Source organism: Pimephales promelas, chromosome 22 (genome assembly GCF_988280905.1).
Source record: "Pimephales promelas chromosome 22, fPimPro1.hap1.1, whole genome shotgun sequence".
Taxonomy (NCBI): Eukaryota; Metazoa; Chordata; class Actinopteri; order Cypriniformes; family Leuciscidae; genus Pimephales; species Pimephales promelas.
The window spans coordinates 24861780-24887124 of NC_142790.1; the positions used below are offsets into that span (position 1 = coordinate 24861780).

General features: G+C 35.9%; 2 protein-coding genes across 3 annotated transcripts in view; one reads left to right on the plus strand and one right to left on the minus strand.

The window, feature by feature from the left end:
• Window positions 1-101: 101 nt before the first annotated feature.
• On the minus strand, window positions 102-11114 carry cngb3.2 (cyclic nucleotide gated channel subunit beta 3, tandem duplicate 2). Of its 2 annotated transcripts, none has more exons than XM_039684968.2 (18): window positions 10502-11114; window positions 9908-9962; window positions 9587-9740; window positions 8091-8251; window positions 7613-7948; window positions 7298-7506; window positions 6379-6429; window positions 6193-6279; window positions 6009-6073; window positions 5513-5635; window positions 4425-4566; window positions 2491-2650; window positions 2303-2400; window positions 2134-2217; window positions 1942-2060; window positions 1707-1859; window positions 741-900; window positions 102-258 (listed from the first exon to the last, which is right to left on the minus strand). In XM_039684968.2, exons 1-18 carry the CDS (start codon window positions 10607-10609, stop codon window positions 244-246), a joined length of 2280 nt encoding a protein of 759 aa, XP_039540902.2. In that variant the 5' UTR covers window positions 10610-11114; the 3' UTR covers window positions 102-243. The 2 variants fall into 2 exon arrangements, with proteins under 2 accessions (XP_039540902.2, XP_088981962.1); XM_089125836.1 differs by having other exon boundaries at window positions 103-258; window positions 9908-9965; window positions 10502-11113.
• Window positions 11115-12752: 1638 nt separating this feature from the next.
• Window positions 12753-25345, plus strand: part of cnbd1 (cyclic nucleotide binding domain containing 1) — a 35632-nt gene continuing 23039 nt past the window's right edge. Inside the window, exons 1-3 of the mRNA XM_089125715.1 lie at window positions 12753-12835; window positions 12959-13063; window positions 17676-17795. Of these exons, the coding sequence (XP_088981841.1) occupies window positions 12993-13063; window positions 17676-17795 (191 nt within the window). The 5' untranslated portion in view covers window positions 12753-12835; window positions 12959-12992. The remainder of the gene's footprint in view (window positions 12836-12958; window positions 13064-17675; window positions 17796-25345) is intronic.

A 25345-nucleotide genomic window follows, 5' to 3' on the forward strand; every position in this document is an offset into this window, starting at 1 on the left:
TATTAGCTCTTTGGGTTTGAAAAAAGTGCATTACAAATAAAATGTTTTATTATTATTATTATTATGTATCACTATTAACTGGACAAGTACTGCAGTTGGCAGGGAAAGGAGCTCCTTTTCAAAACTTTTAGAGACATATAAAAATATTTATTTAGTAAAATACATGACAGTAGATGATTTCAAAATGAACTAAAAATCCTCAAAGATAAATATTTAATGGATTTCGTGTGATTATTGACGTTCTTATGAAGCTGCAGTCTAAAAAAAAAATAGATAGAAAGATAGAAAGAAACCAAAATGTAACCAAGCTGCAACATTTTTATTTAGTATACACTACCACTCAAAAGTTTGGGGTCAGTAAGATGCTTTTGGAAAAAAAAAATCTACAAATACACAGTAAAAGTAAAAACATTAATATATTATTACATTTTAAAATAACTTTTTTTATTTCTAGTTTCAGTCATTTATATTTATGAAAAGCTGTATTTTCAACATCATTACTCCAGTCTTCAGTGTCACATGATCCTTCACAAATCATTCTAATATACTGGTTTGCTGCCCAAGAAACATTTATTATTATTATCAGTGTTGAAAACAGCTTAATATTTCCGTAAAAAAAACTGAATTTTGATGAAAAGAACGTTCAAAAGAACAGCATTTATTTTACTTTGATCAGTTTAACGAAAAATCTTACCGACCCCAAACTTTAACATATATTTATATATCTGAGAATGTCTTACCTTAAGTCTGTCCATAAAGCCTTTTTTGGAGAACGGACCTCCTGTAAAAGCACGCAACATTTTTGGAGTTGGAGGTTTTTGTCCAAACTGAGTCAGTCCTTTTTTCTTCTCCTCGTCGGCTTTAGCAGCAGGAGGTGGACCCTTGGCTTTCAGCAGTTTTCTGTGAAGAGTGTTAACTGGTATTTAAGATTTCAACGTTGGTAGTACATTTTAGTTCATGTACACTCTTAGAAGAAAAGGTTCTATATAGAACCTTTAAGGTTCTATCAGCGCTACGTATTTGGAACCCCTAAAAGGTTGTATACACTCTTAAAAAGGGTTCCTCTGGGTTCTATATAGAACCCTGGGGTTCCGTACTTGGCCAATAGAACCTTTTACCAAAAAAAAATGGTTCTATATGGAACCATTTTGGAGTTCCATATATGAAGCGGGGGATGGAACCATTTCTGGTTCCAAATAGAACCATTTCTTCTAAGAGTGATAGGCTAGCAATGAGACCACACCCCTCTCGCCTAGATTATAACACCAACACATCTACTCCAGCCGGAATAACATTTAACTCAAACAGAGAAATTTCAAGCAGGCTGAGAGATATTTGAGATTGTGATTCTTGAGATTCGTGTTCTTTTAAATGAATCAATCAAACCCTTTCAGTAAGAACTGCCCTTTCAGTAAGTAAGGTGTGTTCTCATTTACTGGTGGTCTTTAAAATTTCACAGCCAAAACCCAGTCAGAAATCATCGCGGTCTTAAGTTTTGTGTCAAGGTGAAAAAGTTGTTCAAGTTCTGACCAACAGAAAGCTGCAGGGGTTGAAAGAAACCATATTTACCGAACCTTGTTTTAAAAAGAATATTTTAAACGATTATCTATCTTGTTTTAAGGATATTTAGACAAATGACAAAAAAAAATGTTTTACTGCTCATCTACATGAACTTCTGCTTAACAGAATAATGTGACATAACTCACCGTCCTTTCCTGGCCAGCACTTTCTGAGACTCGGGGTAGTGAATCAAGATGTCATTGAGATCTTTCTTGTCCAGTACAAAGAGATTAGCGAATCCATGAGCCGCTACATTAGCAGTTCTTCTGTTTCCACCATTGGCTGAAGATTGTAGCAGACTGGGGATGATTATAAAAACACATGATATGTCACATTCATGACGTGTAGCTGTAAAAGCAGATTCTCATTTGAATACCTCACCTGATCTCCCCGAACACACAGCCTGCCTTTAGAGTCACGAACACAATCGTATTGTCCGGCCCACCGATGACCTGCACCGCTCCGGCCTTAATAATGTACATTTCCTTTCCGATGTCACCCTGTGGAGAACCAGGTGTGTGAGGACTTGATGTTTTTGGTGTATATGCATAAATAAAGGGCAATAAAGCTCACCTTCTTGCACACAAAGTCTCCAGGCAAGTACACAATGGACTTCAGCCTCAATAACATGTCCACCAGCATCTGGTTGTCACAACCCTGTTTCAAAAAAACTGCAGAAACATCAACCAACTGACCATGTGGAGCAGATCACTGTCCCTTTCCTTCTCTAAATCAAGCCCACCTTGAAAAGGTCGATCTTTTGGAAAGTGACGAGGTTGATATCCACAGCGATGGCTGTTCTCATCACCAGAGGCATCTGTTCTAGTAGCTCAGACTCATCTGAGGGGAAAAAAAGATCCTTAAATCAGAAGGACCCCGCTGTCATTGCTACTCATTTCAGATCATTTTAAATTTAAGCTAAGATTTTACCCAGCATGCCCTGGGAATCCCAGGTGTAGTTGTACCAGGTGCGTACTCTGGTTTGAACCAGCCTGGGGATGCGGTTTGACACCATGTACGCCACACAAGAGTCCATAGATGCACGGAAGTAGGTCTGGCCGGCAGTTGCTGCTCCAATGACATCTCTCATCTGTAACGCCAAAGATTGAAGGGATAGTTCACCCAATAATGACTCAACCTCAACTTTTTCCAAACCTGTATGAATTTATTTTGAAGAATATGGGTAAGCAAGCAGTTGATGGACCCCATTGGACCAAAAATACTATGGATGTCAATGGGGCTCATCAACTGTTTGGTCACCCATATTCATTAAAATGTATTATTTTGTGTTCAGCAGCAGAAAGAAATTCATACAGGTTTGGAACAACTTAAGGTTGAGGAATTTTCCTTTTGGGGTGAACTATCCCTTTAACGTCTATACTGTAGGCCTACATCTGATAGGGATGCACCAATATTAACATTTTAACTAAACGTTTCCGATAAAATTTCATGTTATGGTCGATAACTGATGAAAGACCTATATTAAAATTATATACTATTTTGTCAAATTAAATTCAAAATACAATACTAAAAAACTAAAATCAACCGTCTGAAATGCTACAAATGAATTTAGGCTTCACAACATATGATATACGGCATTAAAAATGGATATTCATTTGTATTAATAAAAAAAAATGTTTTATTAGTTTAAATATGTATTTTGAAAAATGGTCAATTTTTATTTTTTAATAGAAATGGTTCCATCCCCTGCTTCATATATGGAACTCCAAAATGGTTCTATATAGAACCATTTTTTTGGTAAAAGGTTCTATTGACCAAGTATGGAACCCCAGGGTTCTCTATAGAACCCAGAGGAACCCTTTTTTTAAGAGTGTATAGAACCTTTTAGGGGTTCCAAATACGTAGCACTGATAGAACCTTTTAAGGTTCTATATAGAACATTTTCTGGTGACTTTAAATAGAATATTGCAGTATTCATTATAAATTATTTATCCTTGCTATCAAAGTGCCCCCATAATAATCTATAATTAAAATAACCTTCCCTCCCTCTTTTAACGACTTCTCTTCTCTGATGAAGCGTTTACTCATGTGAGGGCGGGGCAAACTGTCACTGTCACAGAAAACAATCCAATCAGTTCCTGATGTCCAAAATTAAGTCCTGCCCTACATGTATTTGTGTTCGAAAAGCCATTTCACTCGGATATAGTCATAATAGCCAAGAAAAGACTATCACAACATATCTCCAATATCAATATCCAATATGAGCTCATATATACACAAACAAACAAACAAATAAATCTCAATATTGTGTGCATCCCTAACATCTGGTAAAGATGTGGCACTATATACCTAAGCTTACTAAGCCAACAGGAACACCATAACAATAAATCAACATGGTTACTGAAGGAAGAATAGGTAGAGCTGAATACTATTATGATTGGCTGCCTGGGATTAAGGGGAGGAGCTCATGATGTTTACATCATCACATCAAATACCTGTCCAATCAAACTTGAGAAGACAAAGACACCAACGAAAAAGTTTATTAACTGAAAGGAAATCTCAAAGACTGTGTGAGGCTCAGGCAAGCCACCAATGTTGATCAGAGTCCGCACAGCAAAATAATAACAGCGCAAGTACCTGTGAAAGAGAAAAAGAGAGATAAAGTTAGTGGCTTCTTCAGTCGCTAAAGAATAAAAATATCTTGCATTTGTATCTGAATCAGTATTAGAGATTCAAACGTATTACAACAACGTCAAAACAGCAGACATCAAACACTGAGCAAAGCCAAGGCCAAGCGGGGGTTGTTAGAGCCTCAAAAGTAAGAAGAAGAAAAAAACAAAAACAATAGAGCACTTCAGGGGCATAAGCTTTACAGACAAAAGCTTTGGAGACGAAATGTCTACCTGGCCAAGAATGATGGACAAAAATAGGGCACCAAAAAAATAGTTGGTCATCTGAAAGATCTGACCGAACATGGTCTCAGGGAAAGGAAGTTCTGCGATCATCAGGAGGGATTTCTCCGCATAGAAGAAACAGCTCAGGTAGCTACGAGAATATGAAAACCCCCCAAAACCTGCAATTACTGCAAACTACATTTTGCAATTAAATTCTTAAACTTGAACTGTAAATGGAAGGAAGGAAAAAATAACATTAAATTGTCATTTCAAACTCATTTAAAGGTAATGCATGTTTTGTGTTAAGTTTTTTTTTACCTTAAAAAGGGATTGTTCACTTTGAAATAATTTTTTGGTATGTTTTAGCTTACCTCAAGGGCATCCAAGATGTAGGTGTCTTTGTTTCCACAGTATTTTAAATTTTGATATCTGTCGGTCATATAATGGAGGTCTATGGTCACCACCTCAAAGAGCGTGCACAGAGAAGTCCACATTAAACGGGATTTAATGACTCATAAATATAAGTACACACTGATGGCCTAAGACACAAAACGAGCGGTTTGTGTGAGAAAATGAACAGTATTTCTATCGTTTTCACTTCTTGTAACCAACAATATAAATACTGTTCGTTTTCTCACACAAACCGCTCGTTTCATGTCTTAGGCCATCAATGTGTACTTACATTTACGAGTAATTAAATCGTATTTAATTTGGACTTCTTTGTGCATGCTCTTTGAGGTGGTGACCATAGACCTCCATTACATGACTAATAGACACGAACGGTTTGACCTAAAAATATCAGAATTGAAACTACCGTGAAAACAAAGACACCTACATCTTGGATGCCCTTGAGGTAAGCTAAAACATACCAAAAAATTATTTCAAAGTGAACTATCCCTTTAAATACTTAGTTCTTTGTATGACAGATTTAAGTACTTTGTTCAATGAATGACAGATGGGGAGAGAGTGTTTGGGAAACCTCTTTGAATCATCTTTATTTTTGCCTTTTTGTTGTACTGCCACACACACTTTACCTTTAAAAAATAGACAAATCTGCATATTCTGAATGAATCAGAAGGGTATATGGAATTACATACGCGCTGCCATTTCCACTGTAGACCCATTTGGTCTTGCCGATCCCCTGGTAGTCAGATGCCACATAGTAAATAGAAGCGTTGATGTGGAGAATAAACAACAGGTATCCAATAGTGCGAATTACTCTTAAAAAGAGCATAAGAGAATTGTGGTTACAATGATTTATTTAATTAAGAACATCTTTTACATTTCACTGCAGTTCCTGAATTTCAATTTAGAGAGCAAACAGGATGTAGAATTTAAAATTTGAATTTGAGGAGGAAGAATTATAATGGAAACAAGTTAAAACAGAGTTGTGCGTTTCATTTACTTGTTAAAAATGTTTTTGGGCCATGGTGAAATAATACACAATGCTCTAATTTTCCTCAAAATCTTTAAAAAGGAGCAAAACATTCAATTTTTTTTAATGAAATGTAGTCATTTTGTAAATTGTATTTTTTTCCCCCATCCCTGCTAGAGCAAGATCAACTCTTAACTAGTAAAGACGTGGTTACACACCTCCAGATGTACGCTTTGGTCATTATACCTTCAAGACGGTCACTGAACTCAAAAAAAGATTCAAACTTTAAGGAGAAAATGTAAACAAAACAAAGAAATATAATCAGTTCATGAATAATTAGGCATCTCATAGCCAATAACACAAAACACAATCATTTATAAAATCCGCAGTGTTCATTATTACCTTCATCAAACGATTGATCCTGAAGAAGGACTTGTATCCAAACAGAAAACATAACAGGTCCGAAGGCAGGACGGATATTAGATCATTCTGAAATGACAGGAAATCATAAATAAATACTTTGTGGCTTTTTACAGGGAGATAAATTTATATTTTAAAGATGACCGTCAAATAAAATATCTGCAATACCTGAAATCTTGCTGATTCCCTATATTTCATTTTAATCACAACTCTGTCGTACTGAAAGAAAATTATGAAATAAAATAAAAAATGTTAGAGCACTTACAATAGAAGTCTATGGGGCAATAATACGTATTAAATGTTGCTTTATATAAAATAATTAAGCATAAATATATCCACCTGTTTCCAGGGGGCGCTACTGTAAAATATAAAGTGGGTGCAACTTCCAGGCAGGCGGCGGAAGTACAGTAGCATACCAATGGTATTTTGTGTGCTACTGTATTTGGCGAAGAGGCTAGGTGTTTTTCGGATAATGTTTTACAATTTAAACTAAGTCGTAAACCTTAAATAGAGATCGTTACGGAGCTCAGGGACAACAAAGTGCCGTTTACGGTTGTACTTAGTCCTATAACCGGACTAAACTAATTCAGTGGCAAATTTTTATTATCCAACAATCTTGGACTAAAGATTTTAAGTGAAGGCTACTGTAAAGCAACATATTCAGAACACGAATGACACACAGTAAACATTTCATAGTATATATAATATAATATATAGGCTATATTTCTCACGTCTGTGAGGCATATTTCGGTTCATTTATGAGACGAGCTGCAGTTCAAGCGCCGGCGCCTCCGTGTCTTGATTAAAATCTGCTATATCTTGTATTAAAGAACTCATCAACGGTATTTTTGTATTTTCATTGCATTTTTAATTGATACAAATTAAATAATACATTTTAGTATAAATATTAATGATTAATCGATAGTCGAATGAATGAATGAGTGTCACGTCTCGCTTGTTTAAGACACGCCCACTTTTGACGCAAGGCCTCATGGGACGTAGGAAACGTGTGGATATTTTCCAGAAATGACAGTAAACATAAAATGAAACTATCAATAAAGTGTGTTAAAAATAAATGTTTTCTTACAATAATGTCTCCTCCCTTACAAAACTGCAGTCGAGGCTGGAAAACAATCATGTCGATGACATAGATGATGTCAGCAATGATGTCCAAGGTGAACCACAATGGAATGACCTCCGGGTCATGATATGGGAAGGCCATACGGACTGGTATGAACCACAGGTTATAGTTAAAGGCAATGGTCACCACGCTTAGCCAAGTGATATACCTGCGGTCTAATGGAAATCACACGAAAAATGTAAAAAATCGGAACATTTTAATACTTTCGTCTTTTGGGCAAACGTAATTTTGTATTCTTATTCCATGTTTGTGAGGAGTAACCTGTGAAAGGATCGATGGAGCCGCCCAGTCTTTTGTCCACTATGTCCTCGATGGGCTTCAGAAGGAAATCTACAAAGGTGCATTCGATTTTTGGGCAGATGGACTTGTCCTCTTTGGCTCCCTCCTCTTTCTTCTGGTCATCCTTCTTCTCCTCCTTTTTATCTTCTTTCTTTTCCTCAGCTTTTTCTTTTTTCTTCTCCTCCTCCTCTTTCTTCTTCCTTTCCGCCTCCTCTTTCTTTTTCCTCTCCTCCTCCTCTTTTCTTTTCTTGTCCTCCTCTTCTTTTCGTTTCCTCTCCTCCTCTTTCTTCAGGTAGTCGTCTTTTCTCAGGACAGGTGCTAGAACAAGCACAAAATAACTGGTGTGTTATATTTAAGTATTGGTGAATCTCATGCCATGCTATAATGTGGCAATATGTAACATTTACGAATCATTCAACTGTAGTAGTGATTAATTGCAGAGGCATTGATTTGTACTCACTGACAGGTGGGCTGTGCTCTGGGGAGGATGCATAGGGGTCAATGACCTTTTCTTTATACTGATCAGTCCGTTGGCGGTACCGCTGAACAATCTCGATGAGTTGAGCATCAAGAAGCTCACTTATCACAATGGGCCGGGATTCGGGGGCAGGGGCCACCTCACTTTAACAATCACATAATGAATGACAAGAAGGTGAAATTATTAATGTATTAAAATTATAAGTAACTGCCACTATTACATAAAAATTACAAATTTACATCTGAAAATTGTCACACTTTCACCTCAGTGAAAAACAGAATTATGCTAATGGCCTTAATGGAAGTCTATGGGGCAAAGCTAACTTATTCTAGGATTTTTTTTCTGGGAAGTAGAGATTTAAACCTTGTGTTATTTTAATAGTGTTTTATATTAATTCCTCAAAGCAAAAATAAATGTTATATAGGCTATGCTGTGTAGCGACCTTACGATATGACCAACGTAACCTTAATCGAATGAACTTCCGGTTAATTTTCTTCGGTAACGTAAACAGGATGAGTTGATGAGTTTGATGACAGAAATTGTAATGACTGATTTAAAATAAATATTAGTAAAAGTGAGTACAATTATCAGTTTCATTTTAACACTTATAATGCTCACGTTTTTGTAAGCCGTGAATGAATTAATTCTACAAAATGTGTTGTTTGAGGTGTGAAGCCGTCTACATGCTTTTAATTACGTATTTTTACGTTGACCCATAAGCTTCCATTGGATCCGTGTAAACACGACTTTAGTTTCTTCATACAAACTAAGTGGACTGTGAGATCACCCGAGTTGAAAGGCAGCATATGTCAGCATGTAGGTCAACTAAACAATGATCAACGTGATGTTTACAGGAGCTGCAACTGTTGATCCATATTTAGCCTGTATATGCCGACCTCTACTGGTCATAACGGAGCATTACAACGTGGGCGGTTGAAGAACCATGTCTCTTATTATGCGTGTTATAATTATTGAAAATAAATCAGTCTAATTTAAATTCAGTTCCAGTGAATGTGAATATAATTTGAGGATCATATCCATCATAAAACCACTATGGCATTTCCTCATTTTGGTGTCAACGTTATTTTTGTTCTCTAAACTTAAGTAGCTCAAGATACCAAACACACCGCAAATCTTTTAATCTCCTCTCAGCTCATGGTCTCATAATCTTGCCTCTATTGGACACTCTTGGTTCTAATGTGTGCACAGGCAACTCACTCTCATGCTGTTCTGTCAATTACTGTGAGTCCTTTTCAAAACAAAGAGAGCCTGGTTAATTAGCCTTTATTAATGAAAGCTTATCAATCGCACTCAGGACATCAAGAGTGTCTCTTGGCACTTGCATAGCAAAAACAATGATTTATATAGCCTAAGTGAATGAAAACAAAATCTACCCTGTTTACTCTTGCCGTTATATTAAAAACCTTTTGACCAAATTGTTACTGGATTTATCAGATAAAATGTTTCTAGTAATTTACCCTTCAGCAGGTGGCTGGCCATTGGCTGGGTCTGCAGGTTTTTCCTCTGGTTTGGGGGCCGTTGCTGGTGCTGCGGTCGGGGCCGTCGGTTCTGGAGCCGGGGCTGTCGGTTTCGCAGCTGGTTCTGCTGCTGGAGCTGGAGCTGGAGCTGGGCCTATGAGGTATTTAGAAGCCATTACAAACATTACTGCTAAACAACCTGTGACAGACTGTAAGAATTATTTCAAATGCCTCTCATCTGGAACATATCTTCTGCAGGTGCTCAAGCAATGAATAATGAGATAATTTAGAGGATAATTACAATGATAACAGACGACTTACCAGGGCCTTCATCATCTTTCTTGTCTTGATTTTCCTTGTCTGCAGGTTTTTCTTCCTGCTGGGTGCAGAGATTGATCATTATCCCAGAGCGGTTTTGCAGTTATGAAAACATTCTCATAAATGACATATGATGGCTTCCATTATTTTAAATTACTCAAGCACCTTAAGCTATAACTTTTACATTTTTAAATGATGTTAGAACACTGTTGGTGCTTTACATGGTGTTTCACATAATAGCAAAGCACCACCAAACATGTTTATAAAGTTAAGCAATGTATATAAAAATATACAGTAATTGTAATATTGTAAAACTGTTACATAATCATATTTCATAATAAAATGATTTTAAAACAACACATCTATATATGTACATATGACAAAAAAAATGTATTAAACATTTAGACATACACTACAGATTATCTATACAATAGCCTACTTGAAAATTATACATGTATAGATTTTATATTAAACGCTTCAGTAAATGTGCTATATACCGAAATACATTTAAAAATGTAATAAATAAGCAGCATAAGAAGCATTTATCATTATTTGTGAGCAAAAACATTTTAATTAATAGCTAGAATGCCCACTTACTTTGGCAGGAGCCGGGACAGGAGCTGGGACAGGAGCCGGTGCAGGGGCTGAGGCCGGGGTGGGACCCACAGTTGGACCCCCGAAGATCTTCTTCAGCTTGCTGAACATGGCAGCAGCGTCCGATGAGATCGCTGTTGTGTTTATCCTTCTGCAACCACTGCCCCAGTCCTTCTAATGTTGCTGCCTGATGCAATTAGCACTTTTAGACCACTAATACCCATCTGCAAACAGACCTCAGAAGTGAGTCGAGGCCACAAATCATCTCAGTGTCTGTCATCTGCAGACCGCGTCCCAAACAATGCATGCCTACAGACACAAATTTGATACATGTTTTAATATTTCATCAACTAGTTATTATACTATTTTATAAAGTTATAAAATATGGAAAAAGTCATACAAAAGGGAAGTAAAAGTGCTTGTTTCTGGTCAGTTTAAACCATATAGTTTGATTCACAGTATGTTTCCCAGTAGTGTTCGCAGCCTTTTTAAGTCTCCATACAGTTCAGAGAATATCAGTAAATTGCTATAGCTTTGAGCAGATTTCACTGGTGGACCCGTGAGCTGTTCTGCTGGATTAGTTCGGCTCATATGGAGCGATGGACCACTTACTTAATTAAACCTTAAAGCTTTTAGTTCAGCTGAGGGGATTTACTGTTGTGGTTTCATAGGGAACAGACAAGGCTAACAAGAAGAAGGAAAGATGTCTTTGATCTCACAGGCCTTCCATCTCTTTATTCTTTCCCCTTTTCTAATTTAGAATAGAGACATGTTCATTTTATGTTTCTACGGGCTTAAAAAGAATAGAATAGTTGATCACCTTCTATTATTTAAGGACAGCCTATATGTTGTTGTTGGTTGTCATTAACCAAATATGATTAAAACGTTTTTAAATTCTAGTTTAAAATGTCAAATGTGTTATTTTAGTAATATTTATATAGTCTTTATTAATATTTTGAACTAGCTTATATTTTTATATATCAGTTTTCGTTTTGATTTGAATTTTCATTTATTGATTAGAAATTTTGTAAAATAGTCATTTTGTTTTTGTTCCTTTTAAATATTACACTTTGGGGTTTATTTATCTTTATTTGCTACTTAGACTCAAATGTCAAAGTAACATTTCAAATTTTCCCTTAGTTTCATCTAATATATATATCAGCATTCTTTTAATTAACAAAAATGTTTTTAATATTTTTAGTTAATAATAATGTGTTTGATTTTGATTTGACTGTTTCGCACGTTACTTTACGCCAGTGGGTGGCGACAAACTACCGTCTTTATTAGCGAGTCATTAAATCATATTCAACAGAATTGATCACAAACACTGAATCATTTCGAAACTATACTGTCCTTATGAGTGACTCAACGAGTCATTCATTCAAGCGGTTCGTTCAAAATCATTTGATTCGAGATTCGACACGCAACGACTCTGTTCCTGTTTGGCTTCTTTTGGAAGTAGATGTGTTGGCTCAGCAAATATAGACAAACTAACTTGAACTATTTGTGTCCGAAATATAAGTTACTCAATATGAACTTCTTGTTTACTGAGTTGTTGGTCCACTTATAGGCTACCTCATTAACTTGCTAAATTTGAGGTGTCAACAGTTGTCGCTTTTTTATTTGCGTGTGGAAGCGTAACTGTTACCATCCCAATAAGAGACAAATGATTAACTTGCACGTTTTATTAATGATGTTTTACCACGAATACCTGTCTGTAATATGAGTAGACAAGGCTGTTGCCATGACGCACAGGAACAGGCCAAACATGTCTCAATGTTGAAACGTCTTGTTATCGTTTGCTGCAATGACACTTCAAACAGTCATGCAGCGATACCAACATACAGGTACAGACATTTCATATCACATGCTTAATAATGTAGTTAGTTGAGTCAGTTGTATTGTACATATCATATCATAGACCGTTAGTTCATAGGCTCCTGGGATCACTCCCTTTTGTAAACGACAAGGCCATTCTGCATAGACCAGAATCTTAAACAACTTGAGGTTGAGGAAATGATGACATAGGACTTTTTGGGAGAACTATCCCTTTAAATCATTATTGCAGTAAATTGTGTTAAAATAACTTGCATCCTAATTTTAAAAGTGTTTTACTAGGTGTTTAAAATCCGCGTATTAAACCATGTTTAGAAATGTATACACATTTGTGTAATTCTAACAGTTTTACATAATCCTTGTGACAAGCCCTGATCTTCACAAAATAGGATTGAAAATTTGTATTGGTTGTTACAGCTTTCACACTTGCATTACAGCTGAGCAAAGACTCCCAGACATCGACTACACACAGCTGGCACAGCTAAACAAGCTAAATGAAAGGTGGGAATGGTCATTAATCTTGTAAATTCATTTTTTTGTCATTTCCGAATGTATTAGATGCTTGTGAATTTATTAAACTAGTGTTTTTTAATATACCATTCACAGTCTCGCTTCTCTTCACAGTATCAGTTCTACTGAAGAGGCCCATAAACAATTCATGAAACTTTATCAAGGAATATTTCTGCGCCCTAAGTCATCTTTACCCAGAATACAATTCAAGAGTAAGATGTGAGTAACTATTTCTTTAATATTTTAAAAATGACTAATTACTACAAATTACTAATTGGTAATCACAGTACATATCATGAGATCAAACCACTGAATATTAAATAAAAAGGGACCTGTAATATAAACTCGCAATTTTGAGAAAAAAAGTTTTTTTTTTTAATTGTAAGATTTTTATTTATTTATTTATTTTTTGCAGTAGTGGAAACAAGCTTCCATACCATTCCTAGTAACTCTGTCTAAAATAAAATGTAACTCATGTCTGTTTAGTTTCAGTGAGCTGTTCACGATCAGTGTCAGGTAATGCCGTAATCCTCTTACCTGGAGAAGTAGTTTATTCAGCTGCAAAACTTAGTAGTAAACACTGTAGCAAAGAAAACTTAGTAAAGCTCAGAATTAGATTAGATTATAAATTAAACAGTGATCCACATAGGTCAAATGTAATCAATTTAAATATGCTTTTTAAACACATGAAAGTAAGCTATTTGATTTGGGACTGTATTTCTATGTAATGTCCCTTACAGGGCCTGAAGTTAACTTTTTCGAATTTTTTTGTTAAAAAATTCCTCATAAAGGTGAAGAATCCCCCCCCCCCCCCCCCCCCATAACTCTATAATAACTCTAAAAACATACATTTTTTATTCATTCATGTTGACACACACAACATATATATATACCATTTTGCAAGATGTAAACAACACTGGTCCAGAAACACTTCCTGTTTCAGTTTGTAACTGAATATAAATGAATATGAGAACACCCAATATACATAAACAAACACCTCAAATAATACTATCAAATGACTTCACTTTATATACTTCTTATAAACAAACAAAAGAAAAGAAAGCAAAATAGTCCTTGGAGTTCCCCTGGAGAAGAAAGAGGTGTTGTGCCTAATTTCCACCCCCTGCCAAATTATTACCCCCCTCGTTGAAGTCAGTACCTGATTGCCTAATCCCAACCCCGCCCCTAATCCTACACCCTCGCCTATGGTTGTGGCCCGATCATCGGCCGGAACCATATAAATACGTCCAATGTTTCCGCACGAACCCCTTTTGATGATGCACCAGCTGAGCTCGCACGGGACCCGTATCAAACAAACAAACAAAAACGGTAAGAATAAACTAAATGTTAAAGAGTGTGCGCACTTAACTCCAAGCGAAAGTTTAAATAAAGTTTTTTAAACCAAAATAATGTTGTTGTGTATTCTTTACTGTAAACAAATTCCATTAAATAAAAACTCAAAATGACCTGACCCAGGCTCACCAACATCCGCCACAGACACGTAGGCAAACAGCTTTTAGTTACAGCGTTCAGGAACCGTTAACTATGAACTAAATTAATATTGTTATTACTGGTAGAGTTACCGGGTACTGGACATTTTCTCACCGGTTCCCAACTCCCAACATGCACAGTTGCACACACAGCTGTGCAACTGTCATTGTACTGTAGCCTACGTCATCACTACATTATCTCATCCCATCTCACCAACAGTTTAATACTCGCACATCCAAACGTAGTCAGAAAAGGGCCGCATCTTCTTTCTGATCGCATGAACGCTACGAAACACCAGTCGCTGTCATAAATCAGCCGCTCATGAACATTGCCATTGTCGCCAATTGTCCACTTTCTATTAAAATATCTTTTACTTTTCTCACTGATTTCACATGACCCTACACAAATTATTATAATATGATGCTCAAGAAACATTTATGATTATTATTCATGTTGAAAACAGTTTTTACATTTATATTTCAGGATTCTTTCATGAATAGAAAGTTCAAAAAAACAGAATTGATCTGAAATGGGAAGCTAATGTAACATTAATCACTACCATTCAAAAGTTTGGGGTCAGTAAGAATTTATTTTTTTATTTTTTGGGGAAAAAAATTAGAAAATTCTTTTATTCATTAAGGATGACTTAAATTGATCAAAAGTTATTGTAAACGCATTTTAATGTTAGAAAAGATTATATTTTAAATAAATGCTGTTCTTTTGAACTTTCTATTCATCATAGAATTTTTTTTTGGGGGGGGATGGTACACGACTGTTTTCAACATTGAAAATAATAATTTATGTTTTTTGAGTGTAAAATCAGCATATTAGAATGATTTCTGAAGGATCATGTGACACTGAAAACTTATGTGTAATCAGCAACAGTAATGATGTTGAAAATTCAGCTTTCAAATTACATTTTAAAATATATTAAAATAGAAAAGTCATTTTAAATTTTCATAATATTTCACAATATTACAGTTTGTCATTTTTTTTTTCATCAAATATAGCAGCCTTGGTAAGCAGAAGAGACTTCATTTAAAAAAAAATCTTACTGATCTAAAACTTTTGATCGATATATATATATAAGTTTTTATTTTGGCAGGTTGGCAGGAAGAAAGTACTTTAGTACACACCGGTTTTAGCACTGCAAAGTGAAGTGAGTCAGTGAATGTTTCATGTTTTGCTCTGAAACTGGCAGATATATGCATTCAGTTCATATATATATATATATATATATATATAATCGTAATATTACAACTGAATTTATTCATATTACAACTATATGAGTAATGTTTTTTTTTGCATGTTGGGGATGAAAAACTTTGTTGCAATGTATTAATCTGTAACTTTACTGTGATCAGGAGCAGTTTTAGGCGCTACGTCAAACTTGCATCATTCTAAAAATTGCCCATGTGTCCTTTTGGAAAGTCACATCGTGTAGAGTGAAAGTCACAACAGGAAGTGTTTTCTAAAAGACATGTGGGCCGCACCCCTGCAGAGATGTGACGCAGAAACCGAGGAGCTGTCAGTCATTTCAATCTCACTCTAGTCCCACTCAGAGATGTTCTGAGTAATGTTCTCAGTCTTCTCAACAGCCTGCTGGAGCAGCAAAAATGAATGTTCTTGCGGGTAGTGACATATGAGTCATGGCTCTAATTGGCTGGAATATAGATCTGCTCCCAGTTGGAATCGTGAGTCTTGAATAGCGTTGACAAAGAAGGGTTATTTAAGGATTGGTAAAAGTGAAAAATGGCGAGTGATTGTCTTGTAAATCAACTTTGTGACTGTGGTTAAGGTAATCCTGACTGAACGCACTGCTTAATATATAATGTATAATACTGCAGGTTTTAGTTCTGCTGTTTATCAAAAGTTTGGACACACCTACACATTCTTTATTATTACTTTTACCACAGTTTAGAAACATATAAAGCCATTAAAACTATAAAATCAGACAAATCAGGGTATGGATATTAGCTTATAAGTCATATTGGTTAGACTTTACTTGAAGAATTTATGCATTATAAACAAGGGTGCACAAAAATTGTGTGAATGTGTGGCCAAAATAAAAAAATGTGGGTAATTTGCATACTGCTCATTTGTGTACCAACATAGTTGACAGGTTTTAATGCACATCGTTTTAGATCGACACTGTAATACTGTAAAAGATTTCCATTTGAACTGAATGCATATATCTGCCTGTTTCAGAGCAAAACATGAAACATTCACTGACTCACTTCACTTTGCAGTGCTAAAACCGGTGTGTACTAAAGTACTTTCTTCCTGGCAACCTGCCAAAATAAAAGCTTTCTGATTTTAGTTTCGAAAATGTCAAACTCGTATAAAAAAAAAAAATTAAAAAAGGCAAATGTAAATATTAGCGTATTTTTTTAAAGTATATTATAAAATAATTGTATTTTAATTTAATACATTTTTTATTTTAAAATATAATCGTATTCTCAGTTTATTTAGTTTATAAAGCAAACTAAATAAAATTCAGTAATACTATTATTCATTATTTTATTTTTTATAGTTATATTTAATGTGTCACATGTGCAGTGTGAGCACCAAATCGAATCTCCAGGTACTCTCATGAGAACCAGACAGAAAAACGTGTGTGCACTCCTCTTTATAAAAGTATTTTTAATGCATTAATTATGCCTTGTAATGCACCTTATAATGCACTGTATGGTCTTATGAATATTTGTGGCCACAGAGTTAATGCATTATAATCTTTGGAAACACTTTAGTTTAGGGTCCAATTTTCACTATTACTAGTTGCTAATTAGCATGCTTCTTATAAGATATTGGTGGTTTATTAGTACTTATAAAGTACATATTAATGCCTGCCCTACATGGCCATATTCTACATCCCTTAATCCAACCCAATATCTACCTTACTAACTATAAATAAACCGTAATTAGGAGTTAGAGGCGAAAGTCGTTGTATAGTGAGAATTGGACCCTGAACTAAAGTGTGACTAAATAGAACATGTATTTAGAAAGTATAATGCAATAAAACATGCCAAACAACCAATTTTAGATGTAATCAGGAATCTGCAAATATTATAATGCATGTTAACTTTGGTTACAATTCTTTATAAATTATAACACGCATTATACTTAAGGCTTTTGTGAAGCATTACCATAATATCTCCATCTGCATGTTTGAAGTCTTGTCATGCAATCACTTATAGTAAAAGACAACCTCTTTTTTAATTTCTTGCAGCCCAACAGTGTTAAACTACACTTTGTCATGAATATCCTCATTTATTACACTGGCAAGTGATGGGTAAAAACTTTATGAGAATCATCTGATCTTCTCTATTCCTCTTGGCAGCCAACCTCCAGTGAAGCTGAGAGTATATGAGTCTGTCCAGGAGGTCAGCAGACATCAGCCACATGGAAAACTGGCTCAGGATTCATTTATGAACCATGTGATCAAAGCCCTGAAGAAATTGTGAGTATGACTAATGGTTCTTTGTGGGTTGTTTAAAGGCCCTCTGGACATATTGATGATACAAATGACTGATATAAAATACTCATTTATATGGTTTGTCAGACCTGATGTGAAGCTGCTGGGGTGTAGTCTGTCAAAAAAGTCACAGTTAAAGGGATAGTTCACCCAAAAATGAAAATTAGCCCACGGTTTACTCACCCTCAAGGTGTATATGACATCCTTCTTTCAGACGAATACAATCGGAGTTATATTAAAAAAATATTAAGGCCTTTATTAACCCCCCTGAGCCCTGTGGAGCACTTTTATGACGGATAGATGCACTTTTATGGACTTCAAAACAGAGCTTGGAAGAGCCAGGACATTTTTTAATATAACCCGGATTGTATTGTCTGAAAGAAGAATGTCATATACACCTAGGATGACTTGAGGGTGAGTAAATCATGGGCTAATTTTCATTTTTGGGTGAACTATCTATCCCTTTAACCACAGAAATAAAAAAGTGCAGTTAAATAAATAATTCTCCTGCAGTTCTCATTATTTTACTGCAAATTTTCCAAATGCAAAACAAAATCTATTCCCAGCTGTATTGTGTCCAAACAGAACGACTCTCATTACTGCATTATACAGTAATTAGAAGAAACACAGATGAGAATTAGAAACACCCATATGTATTGTGCTAATGAGAATTGTTGAATGTGTCTATTGACTACATTCATTCACTCTCAACCAGTTTATTATTATTAGACCGACACTGTTTGTATTTTCTAACATAAGTGATAAAACTGACATCGCACTGTCCAGCATCCAGGGCTTCCATCTACCAACAGAGGGCAGTGTATCACCTTTTCAGCGTGTCAAACAATCATTGCTCAGGGCCACATGTATCCCACAATTTCTTTGGATAATATTTGAAGCGACAGTTTTAATTAGTTTTAGCCGTATTAAATCTTTGGCAAATTAAAATCGTAGCTTTCATGAAAAAATGAAGACGGCATTTTGGAGATTTCACTGTTGAATGACATCTGGTAACACTTCATTAAGAGCATAATAGAGGATGGGACTAATCTCCTGCCCTCTCTGCCATTATCTTATAGCGTTATCTTAATTCATATCAATAGGCCCTGTTTCACTTTCCTGCTTACACTGTTCATTTGTGAGAATAGAGAGGGAGAGAGAACAATGTAGCTTTCTTTTGTTGAGCAGTGCAGGATTGTGGGATTGGAATATCCAAATAGCTTTTCCTCTTCTTATATGTTTCTTGTAGGTGTTTGGATATCGTTCCTTGTGATATATTTCCCCTCATTTATTTGCTGAACTTCCCAGGGATAATGGATTTGTTTTTTATGGTTATTTTTGAGCTTTGTAGGACAGATAGACACCAGAGACACTGGAAAGAGAATATGGAGATCTTTCAGTGGAGGATCAGAGCATGGTTGGTGTGAAAAATTAATATGAACTAGATTTTTATATGTTCTGTTGAGAGAGGCCAACTCTAGGATTCTATGATAATTTGCTCCCCATATACTGAATGGCACAGATTACACTTTTAATGTCCATTACGGTTCAGAATTCTAGGGTTGGTAATTTCTTTTACTGTTTTTGAAAGAATTTCCTCATGCTCACCATAGCTGCATTTATTTGATCAAAATACAGTAAAAGATAATATTGTTATATTAACTGTTTTTGCCATTTTACTGTATTTTTGATCAAATAATTGCAGCTTTGGTGCGCTTAAGAGACTTATTCCAGAAAATACAAAAACTCTTGTTGATCACAAAATTGTTGATGGTATTGTATTTTAAATTTTTAATTTATTTCTGTGATGCAAAGCTGAATTTTCAGCATCATTACTTTAGTCTTAAAGGGATAATTCACTTTGAAATTAATTTTTGATATGTTTTAGCTTACCTCAAGGTCATCCAATAATATGTAGGTGTCTTTGTTTCCACAGTAGTTTCAATTTTGATATTTTTAGGTCAAACTTTTCTTGTCTGTCAGTCATATAATGGAGGTCTATGGTCACCACCTCAAAGAGCATTCTTCCTTAATGTTTTATTTTTTTTCTTGTATGCCCTCATCTCTCTTTCCTTCTCTCTTTTTTTTCTTTAGGACTAATGTAAAATAATGTTGTTTCTTTTCATATCTCCTCTCTTAATGTATTTGGTATCATAATGTCTCCTTGTTTTGATAGATTGTTTACTGCTTGTATGTCTTGACTTGTTCTGTTTATTAACATTCCATTAATAATAATAATAAAAAAAGAGATGCGTGTGTATGTCACTCATTGTTTACACTGAGATTATGGAAGTTTTACCTTTCACTGTGAAGATCTAAACATATTTAGATATATCGAAATTGTCTTCCATTGTGATTTCCTGTATATCTAAATATGTAGGAGATCCCCATAGACCTCCATTATATGACTCACAGACAAGAACGGTTTGACCTAAAAATATCAAAATTGAAAATACTTTGGAAACAAAGACGACCTTAAGGTAACATATCAAAAATTAATTTCAAAGTAAATTCTCACATGATCCTTCAGAAATCATTCTTATGTACTTAATTAGTGCTCAAGAAACATCTCTTAGCAATGTTGAAATCAGTTGTACTGCTTAATATTGTTGTGGAAATCAGTTTCTCTCAGCATACTTTGATGAACAAAGTTCAAAAGAACAACATTTCAATTAGAAATCTTTGTAACATTATAAACGCCTGTCACTTTTGATTAATTGAATGCACCAAATTTAATACATGAGAGTTTTTAAAACCACTAAGCATTAGCAAGCGCCACCATCCCATAGGAGAAGCTTGTACCAGTGCACCATGGTAAAACATAATCAGCGTGAATTCTGAGCACTCAGTGTGTGATAGATGGACTGTGCCTTAGGCGGAGTTAATGGAGGCAGATGGCAAAGCATTTCTTCTGGATTGCTTCACTACTTTGATGTGCTTTGCATGCTTAGTTATAACAAGGGAGCATTTGTGCTTTAATGTGCCATATTACAACTGAGTAGCATGCATCACATACAGAGAGAGGTTCACGCATGGGCAGTTGGAAGCAAAACTTCCCGTGATGCCGGTTTTGCATTTGTAGTGACATTACCTACGGGGTTTTGCGATGCCCTTGTAGACGGTTCTTAATGCTTTTTCATGTCATCACGTTTTTTTCCCCCCTTCCAGCTCAGTGTCTGGATATCTGGGTCGTGTATGCCAATTGCCACCGGGGGAATATGTTTGAAAGATGTGAGCTGGATAAGAGAAATAGGTCACGATTCTATTCGATTTGGGAGACTGAATCGTCTCATCCCTGTGATGTTCCGCCTTGTGACATTCAGCGGACTATATTGTGAACGAACCTCAGCCATGTGGAAATGAGATTAGAAAGGGGAAAAGAATCGCAAGCCCACAGCGATAGACACTCGACGGTGCCACAGGAAGCACTATCAAATGACGAATGAGTTTGCTTTAAAGGTAAACAAAATAAACCATTTGGTTTAAAGTCAACAAGAAATCTGACATTGCTTTTCTTATTGTGCACGATTCTTTAGTGCATGTTATTATTATTTTTTTAATGAAAAAAGCTTGTCTTTCAAGCTTTTCAAATGCAATAATAAATGCAATAATTGTTTTGATTTTGAGTGATATGCTCTTACATTTCAACACTCCCATTTTATAGCCATATTCCAATCCATTCCAGATAGATAAATCAAAGATCCAGCCTATGTTTTTCTCATAGAATTTGCTGTTTTATTGTTAGTTCATGCTAGCCTGACTTCGTCATACTCATATTCTTGTTGGAATATGAGTCTGAAACTGCTACGTTGGGCTTTGATTATGAGGCGTGCCAGGAAAAAAAACCTCTGCACTCAATTGGATAGTCTGTAAACATACAACCAATCAGAGCTACGCAGTAAGTGAACTACTTTGCATACAGTTGTCAATTACAGAACGTAGCCTAACTTTACTTATTTTAGAAGTTAAATAACAAGTGTTGCTTCTTTTACTTACTCCTCCATGAGTGCGACCAAAGGAGAAACCACAACGACCACAGGCTTTTCGTTACGTCCCATCTTCTTAGCGACCGTCAGAGCCAGCTGATAAGTTACACTTTTACCAAATCATGAAGGACGGCAAAATCGGCAAATCCCTTGATTGCAGTTTTCTGTTTGTCTATTAAGATTAATGTGCTGTCGATTTATTTTACAACAGACTCTATACATCTCAATTTTCCAGCTGCAGTCATCTCTGAGGGAAACCAGTTAAGCGCTCTTTGATAACGTGATGATTACGTCCTTGCAGATCACCTGTCCATCATCGTATAAAGCCCGCCCTGGCAATTTGATTGGCCCGATCATTTTTTGCCTGATCATGATTACTCCTCAATGGATCGAGTCCAGACCGAACTTCCCGACCAAAAAATGTTGTGGGCGGAGTTCGGGCTGGCATCCAGGCTAAGTCCAAGCTGCTAGTTATCGGAACTACCCGTACACCTTTTGTCCCAAAAAGCCATTTGTCTTTGCTGCATCAAAGCTCATATAAACATACTCGCAAATATTTTATTGTAGTACGTGTTTTGCCAGTGGCAGCTTTAACTTTATTTATATTTGATAAATGTTTTATTATTATTAATAATAATAATCATTAATATACATACAAGCTTGGGATAGTCATTACGCTCTAAAATACGCTGGGTTGTTATAACCCAATTTTGGGTAAAATATAGACAAACCCAGCCATTGGGTTACATTTTTAAATTACATTTGGTAAGTTTGTCCATATTTTACCCAAAATTGGGTTAAAACAACCCAGCATTTTTTAGAGTGTAGTGAAGGGTTTGAGACTGTACTTATTGTAGTGCCATGAGGCAATCAAGCATTGCTGTGATGTAATTTTCTAGTGGTTTTACAGTGATTAGTCACTTGACATTTGTGGCTCAGCCGATTGGCTCGGGGAAAAAAACCCAAAAACTAGTGGATGTGAAACTGAGCGCCACCCGTGAGAAAAGATGTCAGATTTCAAATTGCATCATTCCAGGGTGTGAATATAAATGATTAGTTTTCTTTATTATAAATGAAGAGTTCAGATGCAAAAGCCTCTAAGTGCCATTTGAAATTTTCTTCTAGAATGATCATTTTTATCAAGCTTGTATATTTAAGTTCAGTGATTTCACTTAAATGGCAATGATAATTACCTATTAATTGTTATTTAAGTGAAATTACTCAACTTAAATATACAAGTTTGATAAAAATAATCATTTAAGAAGAACATTTCAAATGGCATTTAGAGGCTTTTGCATCTGAACTCTTCAAATATTCTTCAATGTTGAATATCCTCAGAAATATGCAGATTACAGAAGTAAAATGCGCTTTGTTTTGACTTTAATGTGGACAATGTAATGATCTTGATCTTGATTTGAAGGTTTGAAGGTCATCCGATGACCTGGTGTGTGTGCATACACTAACTTCTATGTACACAGTCTAGTATGTCTTTACAACTGCTCTTGTCATAAAGCCAGTTTTCCTCATCCGGGTCTCATGGGGAGCTGGACCAACTGTGCTGGCAACTTACACACACACACACACACACACATACACTCATACACATACTTCCTGCTCTCACACGCTGTTCCCGTGAGAGCTTGTCTCTCTGCCAGCTCTGGAGGCAGGAAGTGCTTGGCTTCCCCCCATGCTGGCTTTGCCCATGTAGCTCCACGTCCAGGAGTCCATTGCAACAGTCAGAGCAGGGCAGCGACGGGGGGAGGGTTGCTCCAGGAACCAGCGGAAGACGTTCAGCTTATTTAATGAAGGAAGCCAGCCAGCACAACCTGCTTTGTGTGCACTTTCTGACTGTATTTTTTTTTTTTTTTTATAGTTCATGTATTTATTTTGCTCTGTGTCTCAGGGCTCTGACCCCTTCTCAACACTTCACCCTTTCCCACAATCCTCCTCTGTGTTTCCTGGGGATATGTGTTGGATAGAGAGAAACACTTTGACCCAGAAGAGATTTCAGTGTTACCTGTAAAAATAGAGACATATGTGGATAACATTTATCTATATTCTACTATTATATTAAAAACACAATTTCACATCTGTTACCATCTATATATTACGCCAACAGGCGTAATTATCATCTAGTGCAGTTCAGATGTGTAAATCACGTGAAGTGTTTAGTTTTATGGTGTTTTCTTAGAGTTTGGACCATTTGGAAAGCTCTTGGGCTTATGTGTGTGGAGCGAACGATTGGCTGTGTTCCCTATCAGCCTACAGGTCTAAACCACTGATGTATATGCTGTTTAAGATCTTATGGAAACGGCCAAATGAAAGGAGAGAAAGAAGCCTGCTAAACTTTGAACCTTTTTTGTATCTTCTTGGTGGTTGGGGGTGATATTTGAATTCACTTCTTTTTTGATAATTTGTATTTAAATTAGGATTATTTTCTGATTTGCAGTCTATATTAAATGTCCAGTTCAAGGTCTTCAATTGAACTCAATGGACATTCAAATATATTTAAAAAAAAAAAAAAAAAACGGATATTATGTGGCTTTTAATTAATTCAGCTCAATAGTGTCTGGTGTAGTTTATTGGAAAACCCATGTCAAATGAGTTTAAGGTATTAAATGGTTTGTTGCTTGTCCCAACTGGTCTAACCTGCTTCTACCAGGTCAAAATGTCTATCCCAGTCTGAATAGTTTCTCTACCTGTGCCAGAAAATACTTTCTTCTCACTTTGCTGTGGATCAGTTTGGTCTTTCACAAGACATTCATGATCAGATATTTAATATGTTGGCGCTTTTAGAAACTAGAAAACCCAGGATTGTATTACTTTTCTTCACAGTGGGAAAGGAGCACCAGAGAGAAATTAACCAGACTGTATTTTTTCTGGAATTATGACCAGCAGCATCAGGTGCTTTTCACAAATGGTATCGCTGACGGTTCTGAGTGATGGAGTCAGGGGATAAGTGCACTGGTAAATCTCTTTACTGGAGGAGTGAGGTTTCTTTCTAAAGAAACTCTGAATATAACAACAGCTGCAGTGGAAACTTCATCATCATCATCGGAGAGGTCGAATGGGATTGGGAAGAAGGGAAAGTCCAGTTCTGGGCTGGTCAGTCAAGGCTCGGTGCTTTGGACCAGACTCCCTTGTTGTCAGACTTGAGAGAAAAACTAACACCTAAAGGATTTATTTGTCCCAAAGCTGAGTAAATGAACTCGTTGACTTAGCTAGCTTTAATATAAACCAGGTATTGTCTGTTTCTATGCTCCTACTTAGTAGACTGGCCTGATTTTTGCTTCTCATATTTATCCCACTGTCATCATATTTGAGCACAAGATACCAAAGTCTGTTAAAGGTCAAATATGATCTCAGATCTTTTTTATGTACTCAGATTCAAGATCAAATTATTTGTGCTTAGCAATTTATGTTGTTTTTATAGCTAAAATTTTGACTAATTTGTTTCTGTTTTTATTTATATAAGGAATCATCTGAGGGAAAGTTGTCCCTTTTTTGGCTCGGTATGTGTAATGGTGTAATAAATATGACTAAAGTACA